This window comes from Lutjanus erythropterus, chromosome 18, assembly GCF_056507025.1.
Source record: "Lutjanus erythropterus isolate fLutEry1 chromosome 18, fLutEry1.hap2, whole genome shotgun sequence".
In the NCBI taxonomy this organism is placed as follows: Eukaryota; Metazoa; Chordata; class Actinopteri; order Lutjaniformes; family Lutjanidae; genus Lutjanus; species Lutjanus erythropterus.
The window spans coordinates 15,603,394-15,615,833 of record NC_139334.1 but is presented as its reverse complement, the minus strand read 5'-3'; the positions used below and the strand labels follow the sequence as shown (position 1 = coordinate 15,615,833).

General features: G+C 37.9%; 2 protein-coding genes across 2 annotated transcripts in view; one reads left to right on the top strand and one right to left on the bottom strand.

The window, feature by feature from the left end:
- fancm (FA complementation group M) overlaps nt 1-12,440 on the top strand; it is a 56,411-nt gene that overhangs the window by 9,023 nt on the left and 34,948 nt on the right. The gene's annotated exons all lie outside the window — the stretch shown is intronic.
- Nucleotides 122-11,336, bottom strand: soul3 (heme-binding protein soul3). Its single transcript, XM_084742885.1, has 5 exons — nt 10,699-11,336; nt 4,204-4,298; nt 1,736-1,877; nt 1,418-1,601; nt 122-609 (listed from the first exon to the last, which is right to left on the bottom strand). The coding sequence occupies exons 1-5, from the start codon at nt 10,925-10,927 to the stop codon at nt 438-440; spliced, it is 822 nt and encodes a 273-aa protein (XP_084599011.1). The 5' UTR covers nt 10,928-11,336; the 3' UTR covers nt 122-437.

Genomic DNA, 12,440 nt, shown 5'->3' with positions numbered 1-12,440 from the left:
TAAAGACAGACAGGCTGTTGCATGTTTTCTGACAGCACTCAATAGTCACTTACTACATTCACAGAGCGCCAAGAGAGGGCACTGTGCTTAGGAAAAGGTTTTGTAGCCACCTCCAATGCTATGCTTCACCTTTAGCATCTGGGTTGTGTCCATGAGAGTATGGCAGTGGTTGACTTCAGTTCTAACAGGTGAAATGAGGATCTACCTAAATGAATATTAATGAGAATTCACTGAGGTTAAAGTTAGGGCTGATTTTTCTTTTTTTTTCTCAGGCCCTGACTGATTTGGAGTGTGCTGGGCTGGTGGTTGTTTCAGGTAGAGGCGGTGAATAAAAGAGGCTGTTGCATCTGAGGCTGTAGCTGGGCTGCGGCAGTGTTAAGGGAGTCTTTATGAGGCTCAAGGGTCACAGACAGGATGATGCTGAATCCTCTTGTCGCTCAGGGTCGCTCTAGAAACCAGATCTCATTCTGACGGTGGCTGTGAGCGGGGTTGGTGTAGCCGGCAACGATGAACGAGTCGTTGATGCACAAACCGGGAGAGTCTAGAAGCTCGGCCATGGCAGCGATCTGATTAATAATGGTCACTTCATTGGTGGCACCGGTAAAGGGCCTGGAAGAAGCAGGGAGTGGAGTGAGTGTATGAGAAATCAAATTTCCATGTCAAAACCAAGCAGACCAAGTATTAATGTTAATTAATGACTACGTTTACATGCACTCTAATTTTCCACCATTACTACAAATATGACAGTGTTCCTACTTTGAGAAAGGTTATTTAAACAGCATATTCTATAAGGATGTTTCTAATTATGCCTTAGCATTTTCTGATTGAGACATATGTCATATGCCAGTATTATTCATGCTTTAGGAGCCAAGCAGCCTCTTGCCTGTTTTACGGTCAGCTTGCGAATAGTAAACAGTCAATTTGCAAGGCTAGAGTAGAGATGCATACACTAAAGAAAAGGCCACATTTTCTGGAAATGAGAAAAACACCTACTTTTTTTAAATATTATGAAAAGCGTGGATATCAACAAGTGTTTTGATATGGATAATGAGACATTCATTAGTGTTTGTACCAAAAATGTTTTCTTACATCTGTACCACTATAGTACTTCATTATAATGCTGTTTTGTCAAAAAAATTCAGTTTCTGCAATTTGGATATAAGTTATATATAAGTCTTGGTCCTATTTCAATTTCGATAATATCTGATTTATCATGCAGCCGTAATGGAATATTAGTGGAATATTCATTTTCACAAGCCATGTAGACATTTAGTAGCAATATTAATTATTATTTCAGAATAAACCAGAAAATTTTGTGCATGTAAATGTAGCGAGTATTAGCTGTCAGTACAAATAAGAAGAGAAAGTTAGTTCAGGAATAGTATGAGTGGTAATTTTTACTTAATTCTCTACTGACCTTGTGTATACAGTAGTGGCGGGCCAGATCTCTATGAGGATCTCGCTGTCAGTAGGTTGTGGGGGCTGGGCCTGATGCTCAGCGGGAAGGAAATACGCCACAGTGACATTGTGGGAAATCACAGACTGGTTCTCATCTGTGCGCACCACTGTGATGATGGGGAGCGTCATGCCCAGGTAGTCACCTAGAGATGTCAAACAGAAATGGAAATTGGCATGATGTGCGTGGAGATGATCAACAACAAAGAAAAGAAAAAAGGTGGGAATTTAAGAGCCCAGAGCCTGACTGTGTGTGTTAAGTGGTCCCTTGCTGGCTTACCTAAGGCGTTTTGCTGGCAGATGTATCTCATTAGCCTCATAAAGCCATAGCAGATGCTCTGTTCGTAAGTGTCCTCATGCATTGTTATACAAGCCCAGTGGCCCTTTTCATATTGCCGTTTCTCATACAGCAGCTCCCCACACTGGAAAAATAAAGAAGACGAAAGACGAGAGAAGAATGGGTTAAAACTTTATTTCATTAAAACTGTGTCAAACCGAAGGAGGTCTACTTATAAAGCTGTTTCCTTTTTGCTATAATAGCAGGAGAATGGCACCGGGGATGCCAGCAAATGTTCTGATTGATGACTGGAAAGCTTTGCTGTCTACAAACTGTGTAAAAAATACATCCCACACAACGTCTGGTTCTTGTTATTAAAATCATTCAAGATGTTTAGTGTTTTGGCCTTGTGTGTATACTCAGGGAGTGACACGTTTTATGACAAGTGTGTGAGACGTTTGTTTTAGATTAAATACTTCTTACGAGGGGAGGCGGTGCAATGTAATTATTCCTGGTGCATCTCTGATTTTTATCCTGTTCAATCAGCTATATGAGTAGGTCAGTAAACCTAAGGTACCTACGGTTATAGAAGTGATTTCAATTAAAGGGACAGTTCACCCCAAAATCAAAAACAGTAATGTTCCATCTCACTTGTAATATTCTCTATCCATCTAGATTGTTTTGTTCATGTTTGGTGAGTTCCTGAGTTTTGGAGAAATCAGCTGCAGAGATACGTGACTTCTCTTGAACTAAATGGCACTCAGCATTTGGTTCTCAAATGTATTTGAAAAACTCTTTCCAAAAATCATGACCTGGTTACTCAAGATAATCCATAGATCAGGTCATTATTGTGAAATGACTCATTTTGTGTCAGGGCCCCACATCACCCTGTCAGAATTACACAATAATGACCTGCTCACTATTCATTATCCTGCTTATTTCATGATCTCTTATTTAAAAAAAATAGAAGAAGAAAAATTTGACACAAAATATTAATTTAAAATGTATTATATTAATTTTAAAATTATTTTATTACTCCTCTAGAGTCTGATAAGAACTCTGTCCACAGCAACAGTCTTTTATTCATAGCAATGATGTAATTGACCAATCAAAATCGAGTATTTAACAACGCTGTGTAATAACAATGTTTTCATCCTACGCTGTTATGACCAGGAGCTTCTCACCCATGAGCAGAGGAACGCCTCCTTCTGCCCGGTGATATTGCTGGCTGCACCCATAAAAGAAAATAGTTTCTACAGGAAACTGCTCACAATAAGGATTAGCTTGAGTAACCAGGTCATGATTTCTGGAAGAAAACATTGTTTTTCAAATGTATTTTTTGTCACTTTGAGCACAATAATCCAAGTGCCATCTAGTTCAATGATATTCGAGAGAAGGCAGACATCTCCAAAACTTGGCACCTCACACCAATCTACATGGAGGAATAGCACTACGGGTATGAAGCAAAAAATCAGAACTGTTAACATAGATGCATCAGTTATGAAATTACTACTTTGTTTCTTTGTAAATATATTTTTGTCTCATCTTATTCAGAAATTGCCTACAACTACAGCTCAGATGTACGACCTACAGTTTGAAGTCTGCTTGCCGTCAACGTGCTGTAGGCACTGAAACCTGCTCTAAGAATAGGGTGTCATGATTGTCCTTTGTTTAACCTGAGTCTCCAGCCAAGTTTTAATGAACTAATTAACTCAAGTTAAACCAATTAGCCCTCTTTATTTATACGGCCCCCTAAGGAGTTTAGACAGCTTATTGTATTGGGTGACACGATCATCTTGTCGAAAATACTGTAAATAGCTGACCCACACTCACATAGAAGATCTGCATGTGATCATAGACGATGATACAGTTGATGTCTATTGAGAGGCCTGTCTTGTTTGCTGTTTTTGGTGCAGGGCTTTTAGGGTTTTTACAGATATTTTGTGTGGCCCAGTACTGTAAAATTTGTGTTTGTGCATTATAACCTGTGCTGTCACACTTAAACAAACACAAACGTTCATGTAAAGGCAACATTCAGACCTGAAATTAACCAACAACCAGTTCAATCAGATTTAACTGTAATGGCAGCAAAAAAGGGCACTGCATGGTCCGCCCCGCCAAGAAAATGTTTAACCTCATCATGGAGTTATTTCTGTTTCCTTACTGATTCATGTCACTCAAAGTTGTTTTTTTTCTATCCAGAAATTCCAGTTTGGCCATCTTGCTATTAAAATGACTTGTAGTGTAGACTAAGTTTTTTTTTTTACTGCTAATCTTCAAAGTTTGAGTTGTGGGGTCTTAATTTCCAGGTCTTGTCTCTGGTAAAGACAGACTTATCTACTTTAAAGTAGGTCAATTCTAACCAATTTGATTTTTACATAGAACATGAAAATGTATAGAAAGATGGAGTTACACAAGCTGAAAGAACATAGATTATTTGATGTGGTAAGTGGTACAAGTCTGATAGATACCTTCTCTTTGCGTGAGAGGAGGGTGAAGGGGACGTGTTGTCTATTACTGCGTCCTTGGTTGTTGCTTGTTAGTTGTTGAATGGGCTCTGCCATATCTGTCAACAGACAAACAAACAATATGTGGTTAGTGTAAACAGTGGCCCCAAAATAAAGTATTGTTGACATGAGTGAAAACAAACCAGCTTTGGCTGCATACTGTTACTTATATACTGATACTCTGTTTTGGGCCTGCATGTTTAGGTGATAAACACACATTAAAGCAGTACATTAACTTCTATACAGCTTTTTTTCCGCTTGCATCATATCAACACTTGCAGTCTCCTGTCGCAAATCTGTATAAAACGTCCTCACTTCCAGTAATCTGCTGGAAGGCACTGCTGTTGGTTTGTGTGAGAAAAGGCTGCCAGATGGGCAGAGGGCTGTGCCAGGATGTCGCAGAGTATAATGTTTATCGGAGCTGATGGAGGGAACACTGGCTAAAGCTGCCCAGGGCCAGGTATAGACTGGTATTAACCGAGAGGGACTACAGTAGCAGCCAATGCTTTTGCAGTACTGTTGTATATTTGACCTATGGGTCAAATATCTTTAATGATGTTGTCAGATTAAATAATGGCATTATGTTCCATTGTCGAACCGTCAAAAGCAGGGCACTCGAGGTGAACCCAATTCAATCACATTTTGTCAATCAATACAATGGAGGACAACTGGGTCAGAGGGAGCAGTGGTATTTAGGTGATCAGTCCTTTGACAACGACCAAAGCTGAAGTTTGGATCTCATGAAATTAAAGTCAAACTGTAAGTCGCTGATCAAGAGTGGCTCAGCATGGATAAGGACCACGTATATTTGACAAGAAAGTATTACCTCCCAGTGTGTGTCTTTAATAAGAGAGAAGAGGAAGAAAAGCACAGCCCAGCTTCAACCACAACACGGTTATCTACACTGATATAAGTCACGTACTGCACGCACACGCAGGCAAACTCATCAGTTTCTATGGCAGCACCTGTAGAGCTGCTCAATGTTGACTGTTCTGCACACGGTCAACACATGCACTTGTTTTTGTATCTGAGCTCTCTAATCAATAAAGAGCTGTCAAGTCAAGTTCCACTTTCTGTCTGGCCCCCGCGCCACAAGCCTCTGGTCCAGAATTTTCTCTATCCATCAAAAAGACAAATTATTTTGAGGTAAATAATCTGCTTTCAACAACTACACTTCCCATGAGGTTTAGACTTCATTCTGACAGTCATACTCTGCACTAGAGCTACAACTACCAATTTATAAATGTAGTCTCTGAAATGTAAAAAAAAAAAAAAATAGTGAAAACATTTTCATAATAATTTCTCGAAGCACAAAGTGACATCTACAGATTGTTCTTTCAATCCAATCAACAGTCCAAAAGACTCCAAGAGACTCTTAATTTATTGCAAAAGTGACAAATAAATAAAAGCAGCAAATCCTTAAATTTAAGAGGCTGGAACCAGCAAATGGTTATTATTATTATTATTATTATTAAATTAGCATAGATATAATACACAAAGTGTTTGTATTATACAGGTATTTTGATTCAGCAGCAGCATCATAGACCAAAATACTTTTTTAAATTGCACCTATGACAGACACATATACTTTGTTAAACTAGTTCAATGTTCAGATTTTATGAGCTGTAGTAGACATTGATTTAGCACTGCGTGACACACCCAGAAGTGGGGTTAGAGTTCAGCTATAGTAAGTGGTAGGTGTATAAAGTAACATAAAGATAATAATGACAATAATCACCTGTGTACTAACTATAAATATGTCACCAGGTGGAGAAGCTCCATAAGAAAACAAACATGTTTTAAATATGTCAACACTGAATCCTATTAGATGTCACTAGACTGGCTTCATTAAGTTGAACTATGATGCGTAAGAGACAATGTGGGGTGTGTGTGTTTGCATTCCATTATAAACTACCAACCAATGCTGGGAAAGTCTGATGTGTTGACTGGCCTGCGATGCATCGATGGGAACAAACTACACAAACGTGCTTCTTTTTGTTTTCATGAATCTGTGTCAAAGATACTTACAAAATAGGAAAATGTCCAACAGATTTTATTGAAGTAGAAAGATCGGAATGCAATTAACTAGGGTTTGTGTTATTTGGCACAAGAGCCAGCTGTTTATTTTGGTTTTGGTTTCCCGGCTGTGCAAGACACTTATTATTGTCAATATTTATGAAGGCTGACTAAGATAAAGTCAGTTTTGTTCACGAGCTGTTCATCTGTTGTTCACTAGTGTGGAGAAGGGCTGCAACTAATGCTTATTTTCATGATCAATTAATCTGTCTCAATATATTGATTGTTCGGTCCATTAAAAAGTCAGAAAATTATGAAAAATGTTGATCAGTGTTTCCCAAAGCTCAACATGACATCCTCAGATGTCTTGTTTTGTCCCAAGCCCAAGGGATATTCAGTTAACTGTCATGGAGGAAAACAGAAAATATTCGCATTTGAGAGGCTGAAATCAGTGAATTTGGACATTTCCACACAAAACAATCAATCGATTACCAAAATAGTCCCTGATTAATTTAATAGTAATTATTGCAGCTCGAGTGTTGAGTTAAATTAAGTTAAGTGAGAAGCCCTTCATGCATCCTCATCAGTTGATGGTATCTGCTCCTCTGACCTCATGAAAATGAGGCATGAAAGGCATGAATATCATACAGTGTGTAAAGGGCATTTTACAGTACCAACAGATAACACAGCAAGAGTCTAAGTTAGAAAATAGTACAGATGTATGTCAAGCTCTTTCAACATTTAATCAATAGATGTTAAGTTTTCACCAGTCTTTTTGACATGTTGAAACGGTACTTTAAAATACGTGTAAAACAATTTTGACAGGTTACAATGTATACTTTCATATCTAGAAGTTACACTTTCACTAGCCAAATGATTTGTAAATATCTTTAATTATAATGCTATCCAAAGGCTAACCACCATAACTACATTTTTGGTGGAAACTGAGCTATTGCAAGAAATGAGCTGCTTGATATCCGTGTTATCTTGTGACAAAGTTTCAGTGTTCAAATTTGCTTTGTCTTAGAGGCAATAAAACAGTAACTGACCAGTAAAAAAAAAATTAAAAGCCATTTTTGTTTTATCTTTTGCTTTGATACCACTGATTCCTTTTTCTCCTGCTTGTAAACAAGTAGTTTTTAGGCCACAATGACACTTGTTGCCATTGATACCATTCAAACAATATAGGTGGTATCGTGATTTTTTACAGTTCTGGACTGCACAACCAATAAGCTGGCAGCTACAGTGAAATTTAAGTAACATGTGTAGCATTAGCTAATGTCAGGCAATCAAATAGCTCAAACTACTGGCAGCGCAGAGCTCCCACCTCTGCCTGTCCATCTGACTCCATCCCAATTAGAGAAAAGGAGTTTACAGAGGCCTTGGCCCTTGTCCTTAGCCACAGTATTGTGGTCCAGGACTTAGCGGCTGCTAACGCAGTACCAGTACAGGCAAGGTAGCTAATCCCCCACCCCCCTCCCACCCCCGAGTCAGAAAGCCCCAGCAAGTGATTTTGTGCTAAGTCCTTAATTAGTGCAGTGGTCTGAGGGCAGAGGGAGAAGGACGTGCCAGTCTGTGTTACTGGATTCTCAGTAGGAATCCAGTTTGACAAATATCCTAACCTGGCAGTTCCCAGGTCAGGGTCAGAACCTCTTAAAGGAATAGGAATAGGAGAGAATAAAACAAAATCTTCTACACAAAATTATGTTTTTTCACCCTAACTTTTGTTTTAATAATTCCTATACTAGCCCTCCAAACATCTAACAATTATTTAACTAAACAATTTTAGAGTGAAAAACTCACTTTGGTTGAACTGCTCATGACTTACAACCAGTTTAAACTGGTGATGTGAAGTTTCACACGTAGACACTGCTTCATTTTAAGGACACACAAGCCAACAAGGAAGCCCATGGCTAACAAGTATTACCATACACAAATTGAACTAATAAAGAGGGCTTTGATATTATTCACTTCGTTTAGGCTAATGTTTTTTGCCCTACAAGGCACAAAAACACACACATCTGACGTGTGTTTTGAAAATAGAAATTTTATTACTGTGATGCAGGAATTAAAATGTTGAAGTTTAGGTAATCTCAGTGGGTCCATTGTTCTGGTCTGCGTATCCAAGATCTATGATTAGCGGTGACTCTGAAGGTTCCAGAGTTCAAAACAACTGTGGTTGTTGTTGTCTGTAGTTGAGCACAACATCTGGACTTATATGGTAAGAATCAGACTCCTGAAGGTACAAGTCAATAAAACTGATAACTGATTGAAGGCACGGAGAAACTAAAATTTACTTCATGTAGTTTTGAAGCATATTTACTAACAATTTTCCAAAGAAAATGTTGGGATTTTAACAGACTTTAGAGATTAAGCCAGGTAAATGCCAGTGACTGAAATCAAATCTTCGTTTTCCCTTTTGTTTATGTGGTTTCACACCAAAAAAGAGAGACCAATTTAGATCATGTCTTTTAACTTTTTGTGCTACAGCAGTACTGCAGTACAGCTCAACTGCATGCTCCAGTCAGGCTCAGACACGGGAGGGGTGTGTCAGGGGCCATCTTTCGAGTTCAGGGGTTGCAGTTCACCTTTCAGTGTCCTGACCACATTCCAGACAGCTTGCAAACGGATCACACACATGCACACAAACCTATTAAGATATGAAACACTCAGGGTTTATCACTGCCTGTTTTGTTTGTTAGATCAGCCTTTAGCAAAACAAAGCAGCGCTTCACTGAATGCAACTGTATACAGTGTTTTTTCTCACTAAATTAAAAATCGCCCCCTGTTTAGTTTCACTTTTGTCTGACAACAAGGTATTTTGTATAGCTTACAAAAGCCAGATGAATGTCCATTATTCTGTTTAACCATTTACTTTCTATTGAGCTTGTTGCCTTCTAGACACCACAAATTCTAGTACTACTATATTATCCATACTATTACTGCTTTAGTGTTAGACTGTACTCCAGTCTTACAGTCCTATTACAATATTTAAACCTACCAGAGGAAACTTTCTTGTTATTATTTGCCTGATAACGACACAAGCTGTGCATGTAAATTCAATTCTTATTGCCAACACCTCACTGTACTTGTGATTTCATGCTTTCTGTGCAACAACCTTAAGTGTGACAGAGGACTTTGCCAGTTGTTTCTGCTGAGAGAAATTTCCAAATTGACAGTAGACTGCTTTTCAATAAAAGGGGGACAAAAAACTCATCTGATAATATTTGTAGTAGCAGAATTAGATCACATTAGATGGAAGTTAATTGATCCCAAAGGAAATTCTTGTGTGGGACATTGCTCCAAAACCTAGAGTAATTTTAGAATAAAAACAACGGAGTAATACATATAAAGTGTATTGGAGTAAATGCACCAAAGAGCAGCTATTAGGATTCTATTATAATGAAACTATTTACAGGAGGAACTACCCTTGCAATCGGCAATGTGCTCACTGATTTTTGCAGCCCTTTAGCCACTAAAATAATGGTGATTCGTCACTGTTTCTCATCTTTCTGAGTGAGGTCCCATGACCACACTTGAGAAAACACAACTCCTGTTTTTGGTGTTGTTGTTGTTGTTGTTGTTGTAACTGCTAAAGTTTGACCATTTAAATTACAAGCTTTCTCCATGCTGCAACGTTTGGCCTTGAATTTAATGCATTATCTTGTTTATTAACTTTGCAGTTTTATAGTTGCATGTTTGCCTGAGGGACAGGGAATGTGCTGTCCTTATCAGACTCAGAATCAGAAATACTTTATTGATTCTCGGGGGAGAAATTGTTGATGTTGCAAGTGCTCAAGAATAAAAAAAATATAAGCACTGAGAATTATAAGAAATGTAAAAATATCTACATTCAACAATATATAAAATAGATAATATAACAATAATAAAACTATATACAATCATAAGTGTATAAAGGTGCATGTGCCTTATTGACAATAGCAATACATAAATATATAAACTATGAATGAAAATATGAGAATGGATGTAAAATTAGGTACAATGCGTGGAGCTTTAATTAAATATCTAACAGTGTAATAACATTACTGTATGTATTGCATGGTATGTTTTTGCACAGGTTATTGTAAGTTCAAGTCAGTAATGCACGCATGAATTACTGCAGTAATTATTTCTTTTTTTTTATTGAGTTTTTGTCTAACAGTGAGTAGTACACATTTCTTTCTATATATTGTCTGAGCCTCACTGGAAACTAGGTCATGGTACATGGTGGTATGCATTGAGAAAGTTCAGCCTAAGTTATCTTAACTAAAGTTAAATATGTCTTCGGTTGTTTTTACTTTAACTTCACGCCAAACTTTAATTTATCTATATCCCAAAGAAGAAAGCTTGGCCAAAACAAAGGAAAATAAGCCTTAAAGTTATTTGTGAGCTTGACTGTGTTATTTTCCTTTAGTATTATTCTTTATTATTATTTTTTCTTACCTTGAGAAACTTCCACTTGGTGTCCCCTGGCTACGTCCTGCCAGTAATGCAGCAGTCTGTCCTCGTCTTCTTCCATGGTTTCGGCTCCTTCTTCCAAGCTGCCGTTGCCCGAGTCTGACAGCTGGTCCTCAGAGAAAGACTCCAGGTCCTCCAGCGTGATCATCCCGGGCTGCTCGGGCCCGTCGCGGTCACCGCCACCGCCATTCATTTGACAGCCGCCGCGGTCCATTTCTGCACGTAAGACGGGTATGCTACTACTTACCGCGAAAAAAAGAAATTGCCCACTGAAGAATGAAAAAAAAAGTGAAATAACGTCGGAATAAACGCTGATTTGGCTTCGTTAAAGTGACAATCTTTTCGCTTCGGACCTCGGTGAGTTGCTTGTCCAGATTAGACCGACGTTACTTTCTGGCCAGCGAACCAGCCACTACCAATCTTTCCTCGACATATTTACCCGTATTCACATTCGCAGCGTCATATCTGACTTAAATGAGCCATTTCCCCCCGTGAAATTCACTTTATAATCGCCAAAAAAAAAAAAAAAAGACAAGAAAGGAGTCGTCCTTTTCGACTGCACGGACCAGCGTGACGATTCCCTCTTTGTAGCCGGAGGTGAACGCGATGTTTACAGGGGATGATGAGGGCGGACCACGTGACACAACCCACCAGCCCCTCCCCTTCCTGCTGCCCGCCCGGCAAGATAAATACCCGAGACCCGCCCGGGTACACATCATGTATTTCATCCTACAGAAGAGACCAAGATGGTAACAGTAACAAAGAGGCCGACAGGCGGCACGGGTCTTGAAAAAAATCTTAGCATTAGTTCCCAGGTGCGTTTTGTGGTTATTATCAAAATTTGTCATTATCAACTCATCTTTTGGATTAATTTCTTGATTAATTAAGTTATCATTTATATTGTGAAAAATGCCTGACAACGAAAAATTGCATTTTTTTTTGTCTGACCAAGACTCTAAAATATTCAGTTTACAATTAGGCCTATAAACAGAGAAAAGTAGCACATTTTCTAATCTGAGAGATTCAAATGTGTTTCTGACAAATAGGTAGTATGTGATGATACCAAAAACCCAAGATACCATGATCAGAAGTCCACAATAAATTATATTTATCACATTTTAAAAAACAGAAAGAAAAACAACAACTTGAAAAATGTCTTTATCAAATAGTAAGTATGATGTTTGCAGAATTTTTGATTTTTGAGTTTGTTTTTCCTTGTACTTCTTTCTGTTTGATGTAGTAAATAATTATAGCCAGCCATGATTTAATCATGTGCAAAAAGTTAGGAATGAATGCTTCAGTTATGTATATACAATTATATCAAGTAATAAAATAAAAAAAATGAATTTATACTTAATCATGTAATATCATGGTAGATATTGTCACTGCCCAGTACAGTATTGAGATGTTTGGGTTTTTTTAAAAAAAAAAATTGTGATATCACAATATTTGCCACATCTCTACACATAAGCTCAAAGATTAATTGGTTTAATTGACAAATCTACTTATCGCTAATTGTTTTAACACTAGAAACTATATTTCTGGTCTGTCTTTTATCAGTCTTATTTTATTTTATTTCTTTTATTGTTTTTGAAATAGTTGTTCTTAGTCATTTTAAATTTTCTCCTCATTTTATCTGAATTAGGGCGAGAGCTGCAATGATTAATCAACTAATCAACTCTTAATTGTTAGTAAATCAACTAATCAGTACTTTTTTAAGAAAAATG